At 44.0% G+C, this 26,849-nt stretch overlaps 1 protein-coding gene across 1 annotated transcript in view; it reads left to right on the top strand.

Moving 5' to 3' along the window:
- The first annotated feature begins 3,752 nt into the window (after positions 1–3,752).
- The window catches only part of LOC141109905 (high affinity cGMP-specific 3',5'-cyclic phosphodiesterase 9A-like), a 66,746-nt gene continuing 43,649 nt past the window's right edge, over positions 3,753–26,849 (top strand). Inside the window, exons 1-2 of the mRNA XM_073601157.1 lie at positions 3,753–3,977; positions 8,884–8,954. Of these exons, the coding sequence (XP_073457258.1) occupies positions 3,909–3,977; positions 8,884–8,954 (140 nt within the window). The 5' untranslated portion in view covers positions 3,753–3,908. The remainder of the gene's footprint in view (positions 3,978–8,883; positions 8,955–26,849) is intronic.

Here is a 26,849-nt window from a genome sequence, read left to right as displayed (position 1 = left end):
GAGAAGAAGCAATTATTCCAAGTACAACAGTGTGAGCCCTCCCTCTGGAGAGTAGGTATTTTTTTTAGTTCCCATCCCAACACACTTCCTGTTTATAAACCAAAGATTAAAAAATTGTAGTGTTTCTCGTAACAAGTTAGAACATTTTCACGGAAGCCATTTTTTTTTTAATCTTTGCTTTTGTCCTGTCCTAGGACTACAGATGGAAACTAGTTCAGAAGAAACACCTCCGCTGATCCCAATCTCTCACACACCAGCGATAAGTCTGTATTGCTGGACCGACCTTGGGTGACCTTAATAGCTCTATAATTGCTTCTGCTGAAGAATGGAAATGGATGGTTGTAAGGCAGAAGACATTGATAACAAATGGGTTCCTTTGAGTTGGCCAACTAATTAAAAGCAATGCGCCCCATGTGGCTGAGGCCGAATCTCAACAGATGTTACCTACTTGCTGACCAGCCGCCGTCTTTCTACGTCGGCAGGTTGGCTCCCCTACGCGAATCACCATAGCTGTATGGTGGCCGCTATAGGGGGCGCGTGTGACCCTGGAGCTGATGCGTGTAGCCGCGATGTCTGCCGGTGACCCGCGACTGCTCCACAGAGAGCCAGAACGGGGATCTTTCAGTGTAAACAGACACATCCCCCGTTCTGTCAGGGGAGTAGAAAGAGATCTGCTGTTCCTAGTGATCAGGAACAGCGATCTCTCTCTACTCCCTGTCAGTCCCCTCCCCCCCCACAGTTAGAAACACCTCCCTAGGGAACACTTAACCCCCTTGATCGCCCCACTAGTGTTAACCCCTTCCCTGCCAGAGACATTTACACAGTAATCAGTGCATTTTTATAGCACTGATCGCTGTATAAATGTCAATGGTTCCAAAAAAGGTGTCCAATCTGTCCGCTGCAATGTCGCAGTCCCGCTAAAAATCGCACATCGCCACCGTTACTAGTAAAAAATAAATAATTAAAATGCCATAAATATATCCCCTATTTTGTAGACGCTATAACTTTTGCGCAAACCCATCAATATACGCTTATTGTGATTTTTATTACCAACAATTATGTAGAAGAATACATATTGGCCTAAACTGATAAAGAGATTTTTTTTTAATATTTATTATAGCAAAAAGTAAAAAATATTGTTTTTTTTTCAAACTTGTCGGTATTTTTTTATTTATAGCGCAAAAAATAAAAACCGCAGAGGTGATCAAATACCACCAAAAGAAGGCTCTATTTCTGGGGAAAAAAAGGACGTAAATTTTGTTTGGGTACAGCATCGCACGACCGCGCAATTATCAGTTAAAGCGTTACAGTGCCGTATCGCAAAAAACGGCCTGGTCATTAAGTGGTTGATTAACCTGTCTAACAGTTTGCATTAAAAACAGGGGTTTAGTTAGCACACATTTTGCAAAATACATCTGTAAGCTGCAGAGCCTGTGACAAGGAACCCCATTATTATCCGCAGTCCTAACTCTATACATTTTTGAGAGCCTCCATAGTAGAAGCACATGCATTATAATGGAGACGCAGAGGGCAGGTGAGCCTGGAGGGAGCCCACCCCTCCTTAAAGGCACAGGGACGCACTGGACACCCAGCACATAGCACTATGGCAGCGAAGGTGTCCAGCGCGTCCCCTCACCAGTATTCCAACAGTACAAACAAATGGCCATCTAAGTAAGCCTATTGCTTTGCCCTGCATAAACAAAGCCCAGGTTCACTTTTATTTATTTTTATTTATTTACGGTACTTATATAGCGCCATCAATTTACGCAGCGCTTTACATATACATTGTACATTCACATCAGTCCCTACCCTCAAGGAGCTTACAATCTAAGGTCCCCAACTCACATTCATACATACTAGGGACAATTTAGACAGGATCCAATTAACCTACCAGCAGGTCTTTAGAGTGTGGGAGGAAACCGGAGTACCCGGAGGAAACCCACGCAGGCACAGGGAGAACATGCAAACTCCAAGCAGGTAGTGTCATGGTTGGGATTCAAACCAGTGACCCTTCTTACTGCTAGGTGAAAGTGCTACCCACTGCACCACTGTGCCGCCCAACTTTAAAGCTGAACTCCAGGCATATATGAAAGACACAATTGAATGCAGCTCTGTATTCATGAATACCTCATTTATTTCAAATACAAGCAGTTCAGCTTTAAATATTCTGGTTGATAATATCACATTTTTTTAATATAGGCTTTGGGGATAATGATATCCCGTGGAGGACCTTCATGGTCATCATCACAGTCTTCACTACACCTGTCATATTGAATATAAGACTGGATTGATGATGCGCCATATTGGAAGCAACACTTGAAGAATTCTCTGGCATATGGGGGCATGCCTACCCCAGGTTGAGAATCACTGGTGTTTATGATTAAGTCCATATGGGTTAAACACAGAGCAGCTTAAAGGGAGGGTGTTTTGATGGCTTGTTGGATCTGCAATAAAGTTGCTTTTACTTCAGTGACATCATCAGTGTGGGGCCGTCATTCCTTTGATACTCAGTGGATTGAGTAAGGACACACTGGTAGATATGCAACGGTATTTTTTTGAGACTGCGTGGAGGACATGGGCACTTGGAACGGTGTTATCCTCTAGACCAGGGGTCTCCAAACTTTCTAAACAAAGGGCCAGTTTACTGTCCCTCAGACATTATGGGGGCCAAACTGTGGCCAATGGGAGTAGAAAATGCCCAAGCATCAGTGGAAGTAAACTATGCACCATCATTGGTTTTAGTGGATGAATAGTGCCCTAGTGTTGATATCAGTGGGAGGATTAGCATCCTATACTTGGTGTCAGTGGGATGAATAGTGTCCCATCATTAGTGTCAGTTGTGGATGGAATAGTGCCCCAAGGGCTGCATAGAGGCAAGCAAAGGGCCGCACCTGGCCTCAGGGCCGCAGTTTGAGACCACTGCTCCAGACCAGAGTTTCTTAACCAGGGTTCTGTTGAACTGCAGGGTTCCTCCAAAGGTTGCTAGGGGCTTCTTGAGCAATGAGCAATTTCTGCCTCTCAGATAAGTTCCCACTGACACCATTGATTTTTGTAGCTATCTGTAAGGTGGCAATTCTTCCCAATGACCACAAGTGTAAGGGGCATTCTTCCCATTGAGCATCACACTAATGTATATATAATAATTTTTAGCAGGGGTTCCCTAAGACCAGAAGGTTATTTCTAGGGTTCCTCTGTATTGAAAAGGTTGAGAAAGGCTGGTCTATACTATCTACTAACCACTGAGCTAACCCATTGTGGGAATCCTTTCTCATCTACCAAATGTTTATTTGTAAAAGTAAGATTGTATATCCAGTATAGTAAAATAAAATATAAAACTATAGCTGAAATAAAAAAAATAAAAAAAAACTTGACAAAAAACTGTTTTAGTATCACTGAAACCGAATCCAGAAGACCACGATCAACTATTATCCTAAATATGTATTTTGGGACAGGTTTTAATTAATTGTAATGGGGGATGGGGATCATTTTATACTGTTCAGGACATGTTGGATGTATTGTGCTTCGGATGTGCACTAGAGGGAACTGACCTGTATCTCCGGTTCCTGAAGCAGATGCTGATCCTGTGGAAAGCGGTGGATGCCTTGGTCCCAGGTGTCTGTATTGAGCGGGCTTATAACACCCTCTCTGTCATGGCAACCAAATACATTGGAGGAGCTAGGCTGCAAATAATGACACCTTTTCTCTCTACCCCTTTTAAGCACATCTGCCAATGCTAATGATGAATGATCAAAGCCTTGATAAACACGCCAAACTGCAAGCGTGAGTTCACCACCCCCTCTGTTTCTCCTGTTCATTATCTGGAGGTAATCAGAATCTGAGGCTTCTTGGAGTTTTACAGATCTGTGAAAGTGAAAATCGAGAAGACTATACCAGGATTTGTTCAAGCGATGGGATCGGCAGCTTCGACAAACAAACAGAAGACAATCTACGTGGAGGTGGACGGCAAGGTGCAGAAGGTGAGTCCAATATAATCTTTGAAAACTTTTGTGTTGATGGCCAAATGTCATGTTGATGACCACTGAAAATAAATGGACAGCTTAAAGTGGCCTTTTTCAACCTTTGTACTCCAGAAGAGCCCTTGAAATCGCTTTCAGGTCTCAGGGAACCCTTGCTAAAATAAATTAATTGGGTGTTTATGGGAAAATACCCCTTAAAATTGATGATTAGTGTCCAAACTTACAGTGGTGGTAAGAATGCCACTTTCATAGCAGCTAAAAAAGATCATGGGTTTGATGCCGGTGGTTCTGCCCAGTGGAGTTAGATCTGGAACTATGCAAACACCATCACATGGGAAGTCAATCAGACACAACCCAAGGGTAGAGACGTGACAGAAATGTTTTTTTTTTTTTTTCGCTTTCGTTCGGTCATTAAATCATTTCGTTTTGGTCAAAATAGTTTTGTTAGAATGATTTGTTTTTGGAATTTGTTTCTTTATTCAGATTAGTTTCCTTTGTTGTTCTGGATCATTTTGTAGTTTCGGAAATTCTGTTATTCTTTTGTTATTTCGGGAGATTGGCTATATCCCTGCTAGTCCAACCCACAAAGACAAATGGAAGGAGCTGATTGGATGATATTGACTGAAAACTTGTGCAACCGAAAGTAACAAATCACTGTAGCCACCCAAAAAAAGAAGAGGAGAGGATGAGTATGAAGGGGGCATAGTGCAAAAATGTTAGGAATTGAAGGGTGATCACTATCTCCTTAAAGGGTGATCACTATCTCCTAAAAGGGTGATCACTATCTCCAGTGAAATAGATTTTGGACTAATTTGTTATATTGTGATTCGAAGATTCTGATGAATCCACCTCAAATCCAACCCAAACACAATAAGTAGGAATCAAGTTATTTCACTTTTATACCTTTCTATATTTATTGCCATAGGTTTCCATTCCATATGTAGTGCATTTTTTATAATAATGAAAAATGTTAAAGCAAAAGGAATCGGCTGATTATCCAAGAGTCAAAGACTATCGTTCCACTCTCATCCGCATGAAATGAATGAATCAGATCTAATACGTATTGATTCATTATGCTATTACATTGAATTCATTTCCTTATTCCCAACTGAATTTGTTTGTTGGGCTGCGCACATACAAATTAAACAAATGGTCTCTCAAGTTCAACCCCAATACAAAAAGAATCTTATTACAATATTCACGCTACGCTCACTAGAATAAAAACGAATAGATCCAAAACAATTTGGATCATTTGTTGTGTCATTACATTAATTCGGATACTTTAAACATTAATTACTATTTTACGCATGAATTACACAAATTTCTCCAGAATTTTAAATCATTACGAAACTAATCGCACATGTCTACTCAACGGACCCCTAGCAACCTCTGGAGAAACCCTGGTTGAGAATGGTTGGCTTAAAAGATATCCAAACTCAATAATAAAATTATGTACTAGTCCCCTTTTACATTGCCGATCCGATCAGGTCCACCTGTCAGTTTTTTAGGCGGACCCGATCGGACCCTCCAGTCTCTTCTATGGAGCAGCGAATGTCATTGGACACATGTCTCGATCCTGTCTACCAAAAACAGATGGATGGTGGACCTTTTCCCCTTCTGATTGGTGGACTGCATCGGATGGCAATGGACAGGTGGTCCGTTTCCATCCGACCACCCATAGAGGAGAGCGGGACTGTGTCTGTGTCCGCTCTGCATAGTGGACACGGACCTGTCATCCGCGTGCTCAGCGGGGATCAGCGGAGAGACCCTCTGCCGAGCAAGTTGGTTCCGCTTCACGGAGGCACCTGTGTGAAAGAGGCCCTAAATTGCAGCCTATCAGTCCTTAAATGTTATGCCTGCATTCGTTTTCATTTTTTTGGTAATGTTTATGAAGTTTTAAAGATAGCACAAACAACAATGGTACAAATTGTCACAGACAGCAGAATGAAAAAATCTACCAATTTATTAAAATTACATGATATCAAATCACACACATGGAAAGATGTAAACAATCATAAAGGGTCCTACTTCAACAGGCATAATCACAGAGTAATGCCAGTAGAGCCACCCAAAAAAAGAAGAGGAGAGGATGAGTATGAAGGGCACATAGTGCAAAAATTTTAAGAATTGAAGGATGATCACTATCTCCTTAATGGGTGATCACTATCTCCTAAAAGGGTGATCACTATCTCCTAAAAGGGTGATCACTATCTCCTAAAAGGGTCATCACTATCTCCTTAGAGGGCAATCACTATCTCCTTAAAGGGTGATCACTATCTCCTAAAAGGGTGATCACTATCTCCTTAAAGGATGATCACTATCTCCTTAGAGGGCAATCACTATCTCCTTAAAGGGTGATCACTATCTCCTTAAAGGGTGATCACTATCTCCTAAAAGGGTGATCGCTATCTCCTAAAAGGGTGATAACTATCTCCAGTGAAACCAAAGAGGGATCAAGAAGAGAAAACTGTGTAGGGGAAATTAGGAGGGATATAAGATTGTAAGAGAGGGGGGGGGGGGATAAAATAGAAAGGAAAAGGGGGAAAGCATTAGTTTTTAATTTTTAGGTTTCAGGGAACCCCTACTAAAATAAGTTCATCCAGGGTTTGCGGGAAAATGCTCCTACATTAATGATCAGTCAAAAGAAAGTCACCTTTACATGCAGCTAAAAAGATCACTGTTGTCATGCCACTGGCTTTGCCAAATGGTGTTAGACTTGGAGCTATAGTGGCACCATTACATGGAAGGTCAATCAGCCATGGCTCAAGGAACCCCTAGCCACCTCTGAAGGAACCTTAGTTGAGAATGGCTGGCTTACATGATATCTAAATCCAAAAATAAAAATATGTGTTATATTGCAGCTTACCAGTCCTTAGATGTGGTGACTGCATTCATTTTCATTTTTCAGACTAAGGACATTTTCAGCAAGTACAGAAAATACCCCTTGACCTGGATGGAAATGCAGTGACCTTGTCACTTACTGTGCATTGAACTGTAAGCACAAACAATGATATTCTCCTTCCAAGTTATCTTCTTTAAACTACTCATGTACAGTACTAATACTATGTGTTTAGAAATAGAGAAATACTTTTTTGTGGTCCAAATCAGAACAGCCCAGGGTGACCACCATGTCTCTTTCTGTAGATACACTTACTTCACTTTTTACACATTTTGTTATGTTACAGCCTTATTCCAAAAATGGATTAAATTCATTATTTTCCTCAAAATTTTACAAACAATACCCCATAATGACAACATGAAAGATGTTTATTTAAAATCTTTTCAAATTGATAAAAAAAAAAAAAAATACCATGTACATAAGTATTCACAGTCTTTGCCAGGACACTCGGAATCGAGCTCAGGTACATCCTGTTTCCACTGATCATCCTTGAGATGTTTCTACAACTTGATTGGAGTCCGCCTGTGGTAAATTCAGTTGATTGGACATGATTTGGAAAGGCACACACCTGTCTATATAAGGTCCCCAGTTAACAGTGCATGTCAGAGCACAAACCCAGCCATGAAGTCCAAGGAATTGTCTGTAGGCCTTCCAGACAGGATTGTATGGAGGCACAGATTTGGGGAAGGGTACAGAAACATTTCTGCAGCATTAAAGGTCCCAATGAGCACAGTGGCCTCCATCATCCGTTAATGGAAGAAGTTTGGAACCACCAGGACTCCTTTTAGAGCGGGCCGCCTGGCCAAACTGAGCGATCAGGGAAGAATTTCCTTAGTCAGGGAGGTGACCAAGAACCCGATGGTCACTCTGACAGAGCTCCAGTGTTTCTCTGTGGAGGAAGGAGAACCTTTCAGAAGAACAACCATCTGGTCAGCACTCCACCAATCAGGCCTGTATGGTAGAGTGGCCAGATGGAAGCCACTCCTCAGTAAAAGGCACATGACAGCCCATCTGGAGTTTGCCAAAAGGCACCTGAAGGACTCTCAGACCATAAGAAGCAAAATTCTCTGGTCTGATGAAACAAAGATTGAACTCTTTGGCCTGAATGGCAAGCGTCATCTCTGGAGGAAACCAGACACTGCTCATTACCTGGCTAATACCATCCCTATAGTGAAGCATGGTGGTGGCAGCATCATGCTGTGGGGATGTTTTTCAGCGGCAGGAACTGGGAGACTAGTCAGGATGGAGCGAAAGATGAATGCAGCAATGTATAGAGACATTCTTGATAAAAACCTGCTCCAGAGCACTCTGGACCTCAGACTGGGGCAAAGGTTCATCTTCCAACAGAACAACGACCCTAAGCACACAGCCAAGCTAACAAAGGAGTGGCTATGGGACAACTCTGTCAATGTCCTTGAGTGGCCCAGCCAGAGCCCAGACTTGAACCCGATTGAACATCTCTGGAGAAATCTGAAAATGGCTGTGCACCGACGCTCCCCATCCAACCTGATGGAGCTTGGGAGATCCTGCAAAGAAGAATGGGAGAAACTGCCCAAAAATAGGTGTGCCAAGCTTGTAGCATCATACTCAAAAAGACTTGAGGCTGTAATTGGTGTCATAGGGGCTTCACCAAAGTATTGAGCAAAGGCTGTGAATACTTATGTACATGGGATTTTGTTCCTTTTTTATTTTTAATAAATGTGCAAAGATTTCAAGCAAACTTCTTTCACGCTGTCATTATGGGGTATTGTTTGTAGAATTTCGAGGAAAATAATGAATTCAATCCATTTTGGAATAAGGCTGTAACAAAACAAAATGTGGAAAAAGTGAAGCGCTGTGAATACTTTCCGGATGCAGTGTACATTATTGTTTTTGCGTTTAAATACACTTTAAGGTTTTGCAAGGCTATTTTGATTACCACTTAGTCCCTGTTCTCCCATTTGTTTCTGTGCCTTGCCCTTCCTGATCTCGTATCTCTGTATAATTATACCATTTGACATTTCGCAGGTCATTTTCAATCAGCAGAGCAGTTCGAACGTGATGAAACGTCTTCTTTGTGCTACTGTTGGACTTCCATGGTAAAAAAATGTAGATGTGCCATATAATGTTATGCCTTAAAAAGTTGCTAGCAGTGTTGCACCACGTAAGCCATAGATAGTAATAAGAAAGTGAATATGTAGTGAAGTGGATGTCCCTGTAGACAAATATTGAAGCAGACCCACTAGTGATGGTGTACGGCAACCTCAGCCTGGGCTCCAATCAGGCCACGTCCCACGCGTTTCGTGCTGCCCCTCTGTGCTTAATCATGGGGCATTGATCTTTATGATTAAGTTCTGAGGGGCGGAGTGAAACGCATTGGGGGCGTAGCCTGGTTTGAGCCCAGGCTGAGGTTGCCATACACCATCACTAGTGGGTCTGCTTCAGTGTTCAGCTACAAGGGACATCCAGTCCACTTCACTACATATTGACGTCTGGATGAGCTCCGTCCCCAGCCGTCATTTACAGCAGTGGACTGGGGATTAGCCTGAGCGGCTCACACACCAGTTCCTTAGGATCACAATAAGAAAGTAAACATGTATGTCGTGCTTTAAATTTTGCTAACTGAATATATTTTTAGATTCAACCTCTGGAAAAAAAACTTAGGACAGCTCCATATTATGCATTTCCATGATTCAAGGTGTAGAAAATATAGAATGCCACTCCAACATACACTAAAACCTTGGATTGCGAGTAACGTGGTTTACAAACGTTTCACAATACAAGCTATTTTTTTTTTTTAAACCCTGACTCAGTTTGCGAGCGTTGTCTCACAAGACGAGCAGGATTCAAGCCTCTGGGATGTGCAGTACCTCATTTGACCAGAGGTACGGCAGCGCCGGTGACACTCGGAGCCGCTCGGAGACAATTGGAAACACTCAGAAATGCTCCGGAGTGGTCTCCGAGTTTCTCCGAATGTTTCAGGGTATCTACAGCGCCCCCCCCCCCACCTCTGGCCACATGCGGTACTGCTTAGACAAGCAGTGGCTGTGGAACGAATTATCTGAGTTTCCACTGATTCCTATGGGGAAACTCGCTTTGATATACGAGTGCTTTGGATTACAAGCATTCTTCTGGAATGGATTATGCTCGTAATCCAAGGTACTATAGTACAGTACACTGGGTGCAGATGGGGCTGCACTGTAGAACACTACAATGCAGGTTCCAGAAAGTTGCATACTTGAGAATCATGGATACAGCCCTCAACATAAGCACTGTGAAAAGCCTGCTGAATGTGACTACAATGGTTTATATAAAACACACATTATATGTAAACTGAGTGAGCTTTTGACCTTAGCTGAGTTGTGAGTTGTAGCGTCTGCTGGATAGATTTAGCAATGTTCCGACTTTACTTAACCCCTTGGAGCCGGCGCCTCCTGGCCGTTTAAGGGGTTTAGGATGCCGGGAGGCAGGGCTTATGATCATGTGACCCCCGTGATTGGCTGTCACGGCGGTCACATGATCAGAAAGCTCAGTAGCGATTGGGAGCTTTCCATTAGCCGCAGGTAACTGTGTTGGGAGCGAGTAGGGCGTGCGCTCTTGTTAAAGCTGTATTTACACTAATGAATGTAAGTATGCGTCCGGTGCCAAGGGGGTTCAAAGAGAGGCGTGGGAATTGAAAAAAATAAACATTTATACTCCCCTAGGTGGATGCGGCATTGATCGGATGCTGGACCTGTCCCACCTTTAAGACTGGGCACTGAGCAATCAAACACCACTGATCTCTCAGCTCTCGGCCTTCAGCCTGCAGAGACCTGGTGGTGACTATCAGTCACCAGCTCTGTGCTCTGCCTCTCTGGTACTTACTGTAGCGCTGGGCTGTGGAGAGGGTGGGAGCGGCTTGCTGAGAGGCTGAGCCAGCTGCCTGATCCAGGCATTTGGGTGTATCCTGACATTAAAGTCAGGATCGATCCAGAGTCTGGACCGATTGAGTGATATCAGCTGACAGCTGGCTTTAGCCCGCTGTCGGCAAAAAACAGGTCATAGGAGTGCAGAAGGAAGTGCACTCCTGTGATTCATTGACAATTGTGCGGTCGTGCGACGGTGTAACCAAACAAAATTGATGTCCTTTTTTTCCCACAAATAGAGCTTTTTTTTGGTGGTATTTGATCATCTCTGCGGTTTTTATTTTTTGCGCTATAAACAAAAAAAAGCAACAATTTTGAAAAAAAAAGCAATATTTTTTACTTTTTGCTATAATAAATATCCCCAAAAACATATAAACAAACACATTTCTTCATCAGTTTAGGCCGATATGTATTCTTCTACATATTTTTGGGAGAAAAAAAAATCGCAATAAGCGTATATTGATTGGCTTGTGCAAAAGTTATAGCATCTACAAAATAGGGGATAGATTTATGGCATTTTTATTATTATTTTTTTTTACTAGTAATGGTGGTGATCAGCGATTTTTAGCGGGACTGCGACATTGCGGCAGACAGATCGGACGCTTTTGACACTTTTTTGGGACCAGTGACACCAATACAGCGAACAGTGCTAAAAATAGCCACTGATTACTGTGGAAATGACACTGGCAGGAAAGGGGTTAACACTAATGGTGATCAAGGGGTTAAGTGTTCCCTGGGAGAAATGTCCCTGTTTATAACTGTGGGGGGGGGGAGGGGACTGACTGGAGAAGGAGACAGATCGCTGTTCCTGATCACTAGGAACAGACGATCTCTCTCTACTCCCCTGACAGAACGGGAATCTGTTTGTTTACATTGACAGATCCCCGTTCTGGCTCTCTGTGGAGCGATCGCGGGTGGCGGCGGACATCGCGGCAACCGGTCACGCGCATCGGCTCCGGCGCCATGCGAGTGCCCACTGTATCTATTACAGGGACTGACGTACAGCTACGGTGATTCGCTTAATAGAGCCAACCTGCCGCAGTATAATGACCCCGGCTGGTCGGCAAGTGGTTAACAGTGAGAGACAGAATAACAGCAATAATATCCAGAAAAACGCATTTCAAAAAAGTTATAAATTGATTTGCATTTTAATGAGTGAAATAAGTATTTGATCCCTTCGCAAAACATGATTTAGTACTTGTTGGAGAAACCCTTGTTGGCAATCACAGAGGTCAGACGTTTCTTGTAGTTGGCCACCAGGTTTGCACACATCTCAGGAGGGATGTTGTCCCACTCCTCTTTGCAGATCCTCTCCAAGTCATTAAGGTTTCGAGGCTGACGTTTGGTGACTCGAACCTTCAGCTCCCTCCACATATATTCTATGGGATAAAGGTCTGGAGACTGGCTAGGCAACTCCAGGATCTTAATGTGCTTCTTCTTGAGCCACTCTTTGCTGCCTTGGCAGTGTGTTTTGGGTCATTGTCATGCTGGAATAACCATCCAAGACCCATTTTCAATGCCCTGGCTGAGGGAAGGAGGTCTTCAACTTACGTTATTAGGTCAAATGCGCTTAATCCTCCCTGGGATATGGATAAAATGGTGTCTCTTTCAGCTGGTGTCCTCAAGGTTATAAGGCCCCTTTCACACATGCGGACAGTATGTCCGTATTTCATCCATCCGTTTTCGGATGAAATACGGACATACATGCATCCCTATGGGATAGCGGGTGTCAACGGATGTACATCCGCTAACACCCGATGTCGTCCGCCTCCGCTCTCGTCCGATTCTGCGGACGGAAGAAAATCCTATTTTTCTATCCGTCTGCAGAGCGGATCGGAGGAACACGGACAGACGGTCCGTGTTCCTCCGATCCCCCATAGGGGAGAGCGGAGACCTGACAGGGCGGTCCCTGCACAGTGTGCGGGTCCCGCCCTGTCATCTGCCTGCTCAGCTGGGGAAAGCGGAGCGATCCCCGCTGAGCAGCGGATAAACACGGGGCGGATCAACACGGATCCGTCCCGTGTGAAAGGGGCCTAACACTTTCCTTGGTGGTAATATGTAGCTGGCACTGCTTTAAGAGACCTCCAGTCTCTATTCCTCTGCACACATAAAAAACACAAGGTGGGTTGCCATAGTGTAGTATGTTGTGACATGCGAAATTTATTAAAAGTAATTCACTTACATAAGTTCAGGTAGAAATATTTTACCTGAACTCTCCGCAATCCGACTCTCGTCACCCGGCTCCTCCACAGTCGCTTAAAGCGGTACCAGCTACATATTACCACCAAGGAAGGTGTTACAAACCTGAGGACACCAGCAGAAAGAGACGCAATTATATTCAAATCCCAGGGGGTATTAAGTGCATTTGACCGAATAACATAAGTTCTTAGGTCCACCTGAGGTGAGGGCATTGGAGTGAAGGTGGTGAGATCATATTTGCATGACTACAACATTTGTGCACATAGTGAAGAAGAAGCTTATGTGGATTCTACAATTTGGGACTTATCTTTTTTATTATTATCTTATTTTTTCATAATTTTTATTGTTTTCTGGATAATTTGTACAAACAAAAAATTATCATACAGAATTTGTCAAACAACAATTATATTGGAAGAATGGTAAATACAGAATGTGTGGTTCATCTGATAATAGTAGTAATAATCAGGCTTCTTACACACTGGGACGGTGGGTGCGTTGGCGGTAAAGTGCCGCTATTTTTAGCGGCGATTTACCGTTAATTTCATGGCACTATTCAGCTGCTAGTGGGAGGCTTTTACCCTCCACTAGCGGCCGAGAAAGGGTTAAAAACCAGCCGCGAAAGGGTTAAAACCACCGCAAAGCGCTGCTGCAGCAGTGCTATGCCAGCGGTATAGCCGCGCTGCCCCATTGATTTCAATGGACATGAGCAGTGAAGGAGCAGGACTTTTTTTAGCGTCCTGCTAGCGCACCGCTCCAGCGTGAAAGCCCTCGGGCCTTTCACACTGGAGAGACAGCAGCGGCTCTTTCAGGGCGCTTTGCAGGCTCTATTTTTAGCGCTGTAATGCCCAGTGTGAAAGGGGTCTTGGGGATGAGCCGAACACCCCCGGTTCGGTCCGCAGCAGAACATACGAACAGGCAAAAAATTTGTGCGAACACTGTTAAAGTCTATGGGACGCGAACATGAAAAATCAAAAGTTCTAATTTTAAAGGCTTATATGCAAGTTATTGCCATAAAGAGTGTTTGGGGACCTGGGTCCTGCTCCAGGGGACATGTATCAATGCAAAAAAAAGTTTGAAAAACAGGCCGTTTTTTGGGGAGCAGTGATTTTGATAATGCTTAAAGTGAAACAATAAAAATTAAATATTCCTTTAAATATCATGCCTGGGGGGTCTCCTTAGTCTGCCTGTAAAGTAGCGCATCTTTCCCATGTTTAGAAAAGTACCACAGCAAAATGACATTTCTAAAGGAAAAAATGTCATTAAAAACTGCTCGAGGCTGTAATGTATTGTCGGATCCCGGCAATATAGATAAAAATTTTGAAAAAATGGCGTGGGTTCCCCTCAGTCCCTTTGGGTCTGGTATTAATATTAAGAGGAACCTCGCGCCAAAAATATCAAAACAAAAATGCCGTGGATGTCCCCCCCAAAATCCATACCAGGCCCTTCAGGTCTGATATGGGTATTAAGCGGAACCCCGCACCAAAATTAAAAAAAAAATGGTGTGGGGTCCCCCAGGCCCCCAGGCACTATATACTCTGAAAATTAACGAATGAATGATTTGTAAAGCGCTGCAAATGCGAACTGAATCGCCTCAAGGCGCTAAATGCGTTTTGTGTTGACAACTTCTTAGAAGAGGAAGGTCTTGAGTTTTTTCCTGAAGGCCGGATGGTTTTCTTCCATGCGGATGTGAGTCGGAAGAGTGTTCCATAGCCGAGGTCCCTGGACTGCGAATCTGCGTATATACATCAGTATATACTGTATACTATACGGACTGTACTATATACTGTGCAGAAAAATTGGGCCTTAGGTTTTGGTGGCGCCAGAACACGGTAACCTCTCACAGTTACACTTGTTGGGCACAGGGCCCTACTGTGAAATAATATATGAAAAATTTTAATTACATGCCCCTGTTAAACAGGGGCAGAATAATTGGGCCTTGGGTGGTGGTGGTGCCACAACACTGTAACCCCTCACAGATACTCTTGTTGGGCGCAGGAACAACCCCTGCTGTAAAATATTATAATGAAAACTTTAATTACATGCCCCTGTTAAACAAAGGCAGAAAAATTGGGCCTTGGGTGGTGGTGCCACAACACTGTAACCCCTCACAGTTACTCTTGTTGGGTGCAGGAACGGGCCCTGCTGTGAAATATTACATCAAAAATTGTAATACCATGCCCCTGTTAAACAGGGGCTGAAAAATTGGGCCTTGGGGGGAGGTGCCCTAAACCAAAAATATTGTTGGAAGCTAGCATCATCAAGATTGAGGAGGAATAGGATAGGCAGCATAGGCAGTCTTCAAGGGACCCCACATCCATAGCAAATTCAATCAGTAACATCAGCATCAGGTGCTTGATAGCTGCTAATCCAGGACTGATTCATTTTTATAAATGTAAGCCTATCAACGGAGTCTGTGAACAGGCGCACTCTGATCCGTTACAAACCCTCCAGCAGCACTGAATGTGCGTTCAGAAAGCACGCTGGATGCAAGACAGGCCAGTAGCTCGATTGCATATTGAGCAAGTTCTGGCCAGTGGTCCATCCTCAAGACCCAGTAACTTAGTGGATGCTCTATTGGAAAGGTCTCCAAGTCTGCTCTTGCCCCTAGATATTCCTGCACCATATAATGCAGACGCTGGTGATGGTTGCTTGAACCGATCAGACCTTGGGGCTGAGGACTGAAAAATAGTTTAAAGGCATTGGTCATCTGGCCACCTTCTCCACCGTTCTTCCTCTGACTGAACGAAGCCTCAGCAACACGTTGCCCAGCACCAGGAAATGGTAACCTCCCAGGGTCTGGAAATGCGCTACACAAACCTTTCTACAAGCCCTCCTGAAGATGTTTCATCCTCTGCTCCCTCTGCGAAGGCAGGATGAGTTCTGCAACTTTACCCTTGTAACGTGGATCAAGAAGGGTTGCCAGCCAGTAATTATTATACAAGATTTATATAGCGCCAACAGTTTACGCAGCGCTTTACAATGTATAAGGGGGACAACACAATTACAGTACAGTTCAATAAAAAAGGTACAGGAGGGCCTTGCTTGTAGAGCTTACATTCTAAAGGGAGGGGGTGGTGGTACAAAAGGTAATAGCTGCAAAGAATGATTTGATGGGGGTGGCTCAGGGACAGTTATGTGGGTGTGGGATAGGCTTCCCTGAATAAATGAGTTTTCAGGGATCTCCTAAAGGTGGACAGGGTAGGGGCTGATCGGACATACTGGGGCAGTGAATTCCAGAGGATGGGAGAGGTTCTGGAGAAGTCCTGAAGGTGAGCATGGGAGGAGGTAACAAGGGAGCTAGAGGGCAGGAGGTCCTGGGAGGAGCGGAGGGGGCGATTTGGGCGATATCTGCCGATGAGGTTGGTGATGTAAATGGGGGCGATGCTGTGAATGGCCTTGTATGTTATGGTTAGCATTTTGAATTTTACTTGGTGGGGTAGGGGAAGCCAGTGAAGGGATTGGCAGAGAGGAGCAGCAGCATAGGATGCATTAAGGTGAAAAAACATGAAACTTTACAACCCCTTTGCAAGTCAAGTTCAAAAGCAGGTTTCAGGCTGTAGGGAAGTCCAGAAGCTAGCCGGTTTCACTAACGGGAAGTCCAAGGAATGCAGAATACACTGGAGCAAACATAAATAACATAAATGTAACATAAATGACACCACAGGACAAAAAAGCAGGTACAGGTAGACGCATTTCACACAGCGACGCTACGCTTATTCATTATTGAATAAGCGCAGCGTCGCTGTGTGAAACGCGTCTACCTGTACCTGCTTTTTTGTCCTGTGGTGTAATTTATGTTACAGATTTTACATTAAAGAGTGCAGTCATCCATTTCTTTCTAGCAATCTGTTAACACTGCTGTTCTCCTCCTTATATAGGGTGTTTGGTGCCAGTTCTGGATGTGGGGGTGCACCAGGGTGTGCATTCACCATGCTCCTGCCTGCATTTTTGTACAAACGAGTGCGTATCAAAGTATTGGCAATTGTTCCAGGTCTTCATTTCAGCACATGCACGCTCTTATTCTGAATAGCACCCTGACAATTGTGAATTCTTATGCCGCGTACACACGGTCGGACTTTTCGTCTACAAAAGTCCGACGGACGCCGACGGACCAAAGCCAGCTGACAATCTGATCAGTCCGGCTTCCCCGGACTTTCAGCTGATATTTCCAGCCGCAAATCTGATGGACTTTAGATTTGAAACATGCTTCAAATCTTTACGTCGTAACTACGCCGGACCCAGAAATTCGCTCGTCTGTATGCTAGTCCGACGGACAAAAACCCACGCTAGGGCAGCTATTGGCTACTGGCTATCAACTTCCTTATTTTAGTCCGGTGTACGTCATCACGTACGAATCCGTCGGACTTTTGTGTGATCGTATGTAGGCAAGTCCGTTCGTTAGAAAGTCTGCTGCAAGTCCGTCAAAAGTTCGTCGAAAGTCTGTCGGACGGGTTGTCGGACTTTTGTAGCCGAAAAGTCCGACCGTGTGTACGCGGCATTAGAGTTTTTAAAGACTTTAGTGTAGTAAAGAGCACATAGAACTGTTATTTCCCATAGAACCTACAGTATCTCACAAAAGTGAGTACACCCCTCACATTTTTGTAAATATTTTATTATATCTTTTCATGTGACAACAATGAAGAAATGACACTTTGCTACAATGTAAAGTAGTGAGTGCACAGCTTGTATAATAGTGTAAATTTGCTGTACCCTCAAAATAACTCAACACACAGCCATTAATGTCTAAACCACTGGCAACAAAAGTGAGTACACCCCTAAGTGAAAATGTCCAAATTGGGGCCCAAAGTGTCAATATTTTGTGTGGCCACCATTATTTTCCAGCACTGCCTTAACCCTCTTGGGCATGGAGTTCACCAGAGCTTCACAGGTTGTCACTGGAGTCCTCTTCCACTCCTCCATGACGGCATCACGGAACTGGTGGATGTTAGAGACCTTACGCTCCTCCACTCCTCCTTCCATTTGAGGATGCCCCACAGATGCTTAATAGGGTTTAGAATGTAAAAAGGTGCAGCGCATTAAATGAAGTCCATACATATAAGCAATACAAAGTATTGAATAGATTGGAATCCACCACGTGATAATCAGAGTGTTCTCAACTTCAGTACATGGTGTTCATAGTGACAGGTCCTCCACCATCAGTATAATGCACTCTTACCGGATCAGATGGACCACTTGAGTGAACAAATGGTCATACTGGCTTGTTTCCCACATATGGGGTAAAGAAGATGAGTCAGTCCAGAGGCATATACAGGATGCTTCTGCTTATCCAGCAACAAGTGTGTAGGGGGAGATAATATTCCAGGTCATGGCTCCTCTCCCGGCTCTCCTCTCCTTTCTCTCCTGACACACAATGGACACTCTGCTCTTCTCTCGCTACAAATGTATCAACTTTCCGCTCTCCCAGGAGTTGATACATTCCGCTCTCCCGGGAAAGGAGCCATTACCTGGAATGTTATCTCCCTGGACACACTTGTTGCTGGATAAGCAGGAGCATCCTGTATATGCCGCTGGACTAACTCATCTTCTTTACCCCATATGTGGGAAACAAGCCTGTATGACCATTTGTTCACTCAACTGATCCATCTGATCCGGTAAGAGTGCATTATACTGATGTTGGAAGACCTGTCACTATGAACACCATGTACTGAAGTTGAGAATACTTTGGTAATCACATGGTGGATTCAATTCTATTAAATACTTTGTATTGCTTATATGTATGGACTTAATTTATTGCGCTGCACCTTTTTTACATTCTATTCATTTATTGAGGTGTTGTGGTTTGCCTTTTGATGTTCAGCTTGCAATTGTTTATTTTACCTATTTGTTCATTTGTGTGTGCTGATTGTTTTAGTTTTACATCAATAGGGTTTAGGTCTGGAGACATGCTTGGCCAGTCCATCACCTTTACCCTCAGCTTCTTTAGCAAGGCAGTTGTCATCTTGGAGGTGTGTTTGGGGTCGTTATCATGTTGGAATACTGCCCTGCGGCTCAGTCTCCGAAGGGCGGGGATCATGCTCTGCTTCAGTATGTCACAGTACATGTTGGCATTCATGGTTCCCTCAATGATCTGTAGCTCCCCAGTGCGGGCAGCACTCATGTAGCCCCAGACCATGACACTCCCACCACCATGCTTGACTCTAGACAAGACACACTTGTCTTTGTTCTCCTCACCTGGTTGCCTCCACACACGCTTGACACCATCTGAACCAAATAAGTTTATCTTGGTCTCATCAGACCACAGGACATGGTTCCAGTAATCCATGTCCTTAGTCTGCTTGTCTTCAGCAAACTGTTTGCGGGCTTTCTTGTGCATCATCTTTGGAAGAGGCTTCCTTCTGGGATGACAGCCATGCAGACCAATTTGATGCAGTGTGCGGCGTATGGTCTGAGCACTGACAGGCTGACCCCCCCACCCCTTCAACCTCTGCAGCACTCATACGTCTATTTCCCAAAGACAACCTCTGGATATGACGCTGAGCACGTGACCTCAACTTCTTTGGTCGACCATGGCGAGGCCTGTTCTGAGTGGAACCTGTCCTGTTATACCGCTGTATGGTCTTGGCCACTGTGCTGCAGCTCAGTTTCAGGGTCTTGGCAATCTTCTTATAGCCTAGGCCATCTTTATGTAGAGCGACAATACTTTTTTTCAGATCCTCAGAGAGTTTTTTGCCATGAGGTGCCATGTTGAACTTCCAGTGACCAGTATGAGAGAGTGAGAGAGTGAGAGCGATAACACCAAATTTAACACACCTGCTCCCCATTCACACCTGAGACTTTGTAACACTAATGAGTTACATGACACTGGGGAGGGAAAATGGCTAATTGGGCCCAAGTTGGACATTTTCACTTAGGGGTGTACTCACTTTTGTTGCCAGTGGTTTAGACATTAATGGCTGTGTGTTGAGTTATTTTGAGGGGACAGCAAATTTACACTGTTATACAAGCTGTACACTCACTACTTTACATTGTAGCAAAGTGTCATTTCTTCAGTGTTGTCACATGAAAAGATAGAAGAAAATATTTTCAAAAATGTGAGGGGTGTACTCACTTTTGTGAGATACTGTATGTAAAGTGCAAGGAAGGTAATGTACACAAAATGGGTATAAGAGGTCTTATATCCATTTTAAGTAAAGTCGTCCGTTCACTATATCCCCACCCCCCCTAGTGTAGCCCCACACTGAAATACTTACCTTCATTCCTGCCAGAGTTTTTCCCCTGTGAGGACCAGCCTGGCCACATACAGCCTATGCAAGAGCAACATCCCAGCTGGGTCTTGTGCCTAGTGCACACACATGCTATGACCCCATTCATTCTTATGGATGTTCCATACTAGGCTAGGTGTCTGGAGTTGTGTAGGCTACACTAAGGAAGGGGGTCATTATTTTAAAAGATAAGGTGGTCGTTCCATTTACACGCTCTATAGGTCTGGGTAAGCCAATGCAACGGGCTGGACCAGAGGGTTTTCTGATGTCGTTTTTGAGAGGATTTTGGAGAGAAGTCTAGTGATCTTAGTCCAGAGAGCAGAAACCACACTATGGGTCCATAGTAGAAAATTAATTCAGAGAACCCTCGTTAAAACTATGCATGCCTTATGATGAGTAGTTATAGGCTCGAGGATGTTTGGTTCGTACCCGCCAGGAAGCCGTCACTGCATACCGCAAATCATGGGCAGTTAGGCATTTCACAGCCCACAGCTGCACATACACATGCTGCCTATGATCGGCGGTGTGCGGTGGTGGCTTCCTGGTGGATACGATCTGAACACACCCGAGCCCATCATTAATGATGAGCAACAGATGAGCTCATGATTGTATCGTATAAGGACATGGTTTTACGGCAGCCTTTCTCAACCAGGGTTCCATGGGTTCCTCAAGAGGTTCAACCAGGGTTCCATGGAAGCCTAGGGTTCCTCAAGAGGTTCAACCAGGGTTCCATGGAAGCCTAGGGTTCCTCAAGAGGTTTAACCAGGGTTCCATGGAAGCCTAGGGTTCCTCAAGAGGTTGCTAGGGGTTCCTTGAGCAACGAGAAATTTCTGCCTCTCAGATAAGTTCCCACTGACACCATTGATCTTTTTAGCTTTGTCTAAGGGGGGAATTCTTCCCAATGACCACAAGTGTAAGGAACATTCTTTCTACTGACCACACTAATGTACCATGAGTTGTAGATATAGTCATTTTTAGCAGGGGTTCCCCGAGATCAGAAAATTATTTCAGGGGTTACTCTGCGTTGAAAAGGTTGAGGAAGACTGGTCTAAAGCCTGGTAAACACGATCAGATTATCAGACGAATTTTCATCCGATTTTTGTTGCATGCTAGTCTCATATCAAAAGTGAAGAGGTTACTCAACATACAAAAATTCTCGTAGGACAGAATTCAACTTCAGAAGTGACGTCATGTGTTGAATAGATTTGTATGTATTCTTTCGTTTCCGAGCGTGCGTAGTCTCGCTCTTACAATTTTTTTTTTCAGACGAAAACCGTACCAATTAAATGAAAATCGGACGTTGTGTTCACGTACGGCAACAATTTTACAGTCTGCGCATCCAGTTTTTGTCAGCCGAAAAAACTCAGAATCGGCTCTTGAAAGCACCATACTAACGATCAGAAAATCGGCAGATCGTTCGTCGGACGAAATTTTACTTCTGATTTTCTTATCGTGTGTTACGGGCCTTAAGGATGAAGGTGGCAGGTGTTGCGAGTTTTGCATGACCAGAACAAGTGCAATATTTATTATGTGCAGCATTCTTTGGACAGAGGATTGTATTTGGCAAGGAACTGAGATTAAAGTGGTTGTAAACCTCAGACATTAAATATGAACAAAGCATATCCTTCTATAATGTGTACTTATCTCAATCCAGAGCACTGAGTGTAGTTTCTGTCCACTGCCTTGTACCTACGCTATCTGTATAAGTCACTTCTGACAAGTTTTCCTGACACCAAAAAAAAAAAAAAAAAAAAAAAAAGGACAGGGGAGGGAGCTCCAGAACACAGCCTGTGATTGACAGCCTCAGCTCTGTTCCTGTGTGCTGTGTGAAGGGGGGTGTGTCTAGACATGTGCACTGCCAAAAAAATGTGTTCATTTTCATTTCATTCGTTTTTTTGGGGTTTTTTTTTTCGTTTTTCGGGTCATTCGTCATAAATTTGTACAGTCGTAAATTCGTACATTCATACATTTGTAAATTCGTACATTCATACATTTGTAAATTCGTACATTCATAAATTAGAAAATTTGGTGATTAAAAATTCCAAAATCCGAAAAACCCAAAAATCTGAAATAATAACTATCTATTAAATTACAGGTATTGTAAATTCCTTTCAAATTTGGCTGTTAGTGAACATAACTAATACGAATTTATCTGAAGTTATGAATTATTCGAAATAACGAATGCTGCATCTAAACCAAAAGGAACGGAACAAATTAATAATAAATAATAATAATAAAAAAAGTTTATTATTATTGTTACTTATTATTATTAATTCATTACGTTCCAATCATTTAGATGCAACATTCGTTGTTCGTGACATCGGATAAATTTGTATTCGTTATGTTCACTAACAAATTTGAAAGGAAATTACAATACCTATAATTTAATAGGTAGTAATAGTTACGTTATTATTAGTTAATTATTATTTCAGATTTCCGAATTTTTTAATTTCCGAATTTCTGAATGTACGAATTTACGAATGTACGAATGTACAAATTTACGAATTTTCGAATATTCAAATTTATTAAAGGGGTTTAAGACCCCTTTCCCACTGGGGCGGTTTGCAGGTCGTTATTGCGCTAAAAATAGCGCCTGCAAACCGCCCCTAAACAGCCTCCGCTGTTTGTTTAGTGTGAAAGCCCGAGGGCTTTCACACTGAAGCGGTGCGCTGGCAGGAGAAGAAAAAAATTCCTGCAAGCCGCATCTTTGGAGCGGTGTATTCACCGCTCCTAAACCGCTCCTGCCCATTGAAATCAATGGGACAGCGCGGCTATACCATGGTAATACCGCGGCTATAGCCGCGCTATACGAGGGGTTTTAACCCTTTTTCGGCCGCCAGCGGGGGGTTAAAACCGCACCGCTAGTGACCGAATACTGCGGTAAAACAGCGCTAAATATAGCGCTGTTTTACCGCCGACGCCCCCTACCGCCCCAGTGTGAAAGGGGCCTTAGTTAATTTGGATATTTCCAAATTAACGAATACGGTATGTCGAAATTAGTTAAAAGAACGAATTCTGTACGAACGAATTGCACATGTCTAGGTGTGTCCCTTCCCTCTTATCAGCTCTATGTGAGTTCTGCAGAGTGTAACTTCAGCTCTCCACCCCCCCCTGCATTCTAAAAGCTCAGACAAGCTGTAAAAATTCTGGACTTTGAACGCATGTAGAGAAGAGAAGACTGCAGATAAACAGGTGAAACTTATGTAGGAGGATTTGTTTCATCTCTGTGTATCATCTGAGGATAATCACTTCACTGGGTACAGTAAAACCTCGGATTGCGAGTAACGCGGTTTAGAAGCGTTTCGCAATATGAGCTGTTTTTTTTTTTTTCTTTTAAATCCTGACTCGATTTGCGAGCGTTGTCTCGCAAGTAGAGCAGGATTCAGGCCTCTGGGGTGTGCAGTACCGCATGTGGCTAGAGGTGCGGGGGCGCTGGTGACGCTCGGAGACACCCAGAGATGCTCAGAGACATTCTGAGACACTCGGAAACACTCCTTTCCCGAGCATTTCAGAGTGTCGCAGAGTGTCTCCAAGCATCTCTGAGTGTCTCCGAATGTTTACGGTGCCCCCCCCCCACCTCTGGCTACATGCGGTACTGCATACGCTAGCAGTGACTGGAACAAATTATCTGAGTTTCTATTGATTCCTATGGGGAAACTCGCTTTGATATACGAGTGCTTTGGATTACAAGCATTCTTCTGGAACCAATTATGCTCGTAATCCAAGGTACTACTGTATATGGAAGGGTTTACAACCACTTTAGGGATTACCTTTCCTCCCTCTGAGAAGTGGTGAAATATTGTTAAAGGTGAAAGCCAGCTACTGCCACTTTTTTTTTTTTTGTCTGCTTTGTACGCAACTTTACTCCTGCAGTCAACCCACGGGTCCAATGACATCACCGGTCCTTCCTTTTCCCCTCCAGAAGCATTGGTGGGTGAATCTTCCTCCAGGATTAGAGCGGGAGTAAAACTCCCTTTTTTTGTTTTGTACCCAACAGGTAACCCTATAATAAGGTTTACCAGTAGATACAGTAAATATCTCCCGAGCGTGCACTGTGCAGCATGCGGTGATGTCACCGGCGCACGCGCACTGTGCTCGCAATGGACGGCAAGCGGATTCGCCGCGGGACCACTTTTATAGGCTGCGGGAGAGGTGTCCCCCCCCCCCATCTCCCGCTGCTTCCCGCCGGTTCCCAAGCTTACCGGAGCCATCGGTAACCCGGGAACCGATCCGGTATGGCCGATGACTAGGCAAAAAGCTGGGTGAAGGCAAGATGGCCCCAACTGGGCTCTATGCCCTTGGAGGACCGCAGCGACATCTGACATCACTTCTGCCTCTATGGCTTAAAGAGCTGATTTTTTTTTTTATTTGTTAAAGGCAAAATTCATTTTTTTGGGGCTTTTAAAGGTAATTGAGAGATCTGAGGTCTTTCTAACTCAATAAAGAGGACCTGTCATGCTTATTTCTATTACATTCCTAGTTATAGCAATAAAAGTGATAAAAAAAAAAAATTAATTAAAGGGACAGTGCAAAAATAAAAAATAAAAAGTAAAATAAATAAGAAAAAAAAAAAAACATTTAAAGCGCCCCATCCCTCCGAGCTTGCGTGCAAAAGCGAACGCATACGTAAGTCGCGCCTGCATATGTAAACGGTGTTCAAAACCACACATGTGAGGTATCACCACAATCATTAGAGCGAGAGCAATAATTCTAGCACCTGAACCTAATCTGTAACTCTAAACAGGTTACCTGTCAAAAAGTTTAAAGTGTTGCTGTGAAGATTTTAGAGTACGGTACTTTGTCGCCATTCCACGGGCGTGCACAATTTTAAAGCGTGACATATGTTAGGTATCTATTTACTCAGTGTAACATCATCTTTAATATTATACAAAAAATTGGGTTTACTTTTTACTTTACTTTTTTTTAATTTATTAAATAAAGGGTATTTCCCCCCCCCCCCCAAAAATTGTGTTTGAAAGACCGCTGCGCAAATACAGTGTGATATAAAATATTGCAATGATCGCCATTTTATTCTCTATGGTCGCTGCTAAATATATATAGATATATATATATATCTATATATATATAGATATATATAGATATATATATATATCTATATATATATATTTCCTACTAAAGGTGATTTCCTAGTAAAAAATACAGATTTTTACTTGTAAACATCAAATATCAGAAAAAGTCAGGGTCAGCAAGTGGTTAAAGGGTTTGTAAAGTCAGAAGGTTTTTTTCTCTTAATGCATGTGCAACCCCCCCCCCAATACTTACCTGAGGTCCCTCTCTGTCCAACGATGTCCACGAGTGTCTCAGCCGTCCGAGATTCTCCCTCCTCATTGGCTTGGACACAGCAGCGGCGACATTGGCTGCTGCTGCTGTCAATCAAAGTCAGCTAGCCGATCAGGAGAGAGGGGGCGCCGGCAGAGTCAGGGCTCCGTGTCTGAATGGACACACAGGGAGCTGTGATTCAGCTCGGGTGCCCCCATAGCAAGCTGCTTGCTGTGGGGGGCACTGAACAGGAGGAAGGGGCCAGGAGCACAGAAGAGGGACCAGAGAAGAGGAGGATCAGGGCTGTTCTGTGCAAATCCAACTACACAGAGGAGGTAAGTATAACTGCCGGTTCACACAGGGGCGACTTGTCAGGCGACCTAGCCGCTTGACAAGTAGCGTCCCCTTCTGTACTACGGAACCGTTCTAATAGGAGCGACGCAAGTCGCTCCGACTTAGAAAAGGGTTCCTGTAGTATTTTTGGGGCGACTTCAGGCGACTTGCATTGACTTCTATACAGAAGTCGTTTTGCAAGTCGCCGCTGAAGTCGTGTGCAGGTCGCCTCGGTGAGTCGACCTGCAAGTCATGCCGCCCCTGTGTGAACCGGCACTAACATGTTTGTTGTTTTTATAGGAAAAAACACGGACTTTACAATCACTTTAACCACTTCTGGTGGTTCTAGTTATCCTGACTGGGTGTCATATGACGTCCAGCAGGACAACATGCTGGCACGTGCCCGCAGGGGGGAAACGCAACGCGGCGATCGTTGGCGCTATGTGTCACTCTGACACCCCGCAACTCCGATTGTGGTAAGGAGCCTCTGACGGAGGCTCCTTACCACGTGATCAGCTGTGACCAATCACAGCTGATCACAGCGTGAACCAGGAAGTGCCGGTTTAAGGGCTCTCCTCGGTTCGTGCTGACAGGGAGAGCCGATCGGCAGCTCTTCCTGTCAGAGGGGGGTCTGCGCTGATAATCAGCACATTGATTATCAGCGCAGGCCCCATGAGAGGTGCCCATCAGTGCCCATCAGCTGCCAGTCTGTGCCCACTCAGTAAAGCCTGTTAGTGCCTATCAAAGTGCCAATCAGTGCCCATAAATGTGCCAATCAGTGCCCCATCAGTAATGCCTGTCAGTGCCCATCAAAGTGCCAATCAGTGCCCATAAATGTGCCAATTAGTGCCCATATATGTGCCAATCAGTGCCCCATCAGTAACGCCTGTCAGTGCCCATCAAAGTGCCAATCAGTGCCCATAAATGTGCCAATCAGTGCCCATATATATGCCAATCAGTTCCCCATCAGTAATGCCTGTCAGTACCCTTCAGATGCCAATCAGTAATGCCCATCAGTAGCTCCTCATCAGTGCCCATCAGTGCCCATCAGTGC

This window comes from Aquarana catesbeiana, linkage group LG10 (assembly GCF_042186555.1).
Source record: "Aquarana catesbeiana isolate 2022-GZ linkage group LG10, ASM4218655v1, whole genome shotgun sequence".
NCBI classification, from domain to species: Eukaryota; Metazoa; Chordata; class Amphibia; order Anura; family Ranidae; genus Aquarana; species Aquarana catesbeiana.
Note: the sequence above shows the minus strand (reverse complement) of the source record. Positions and strands in the feature narration are given on the sequence as shown.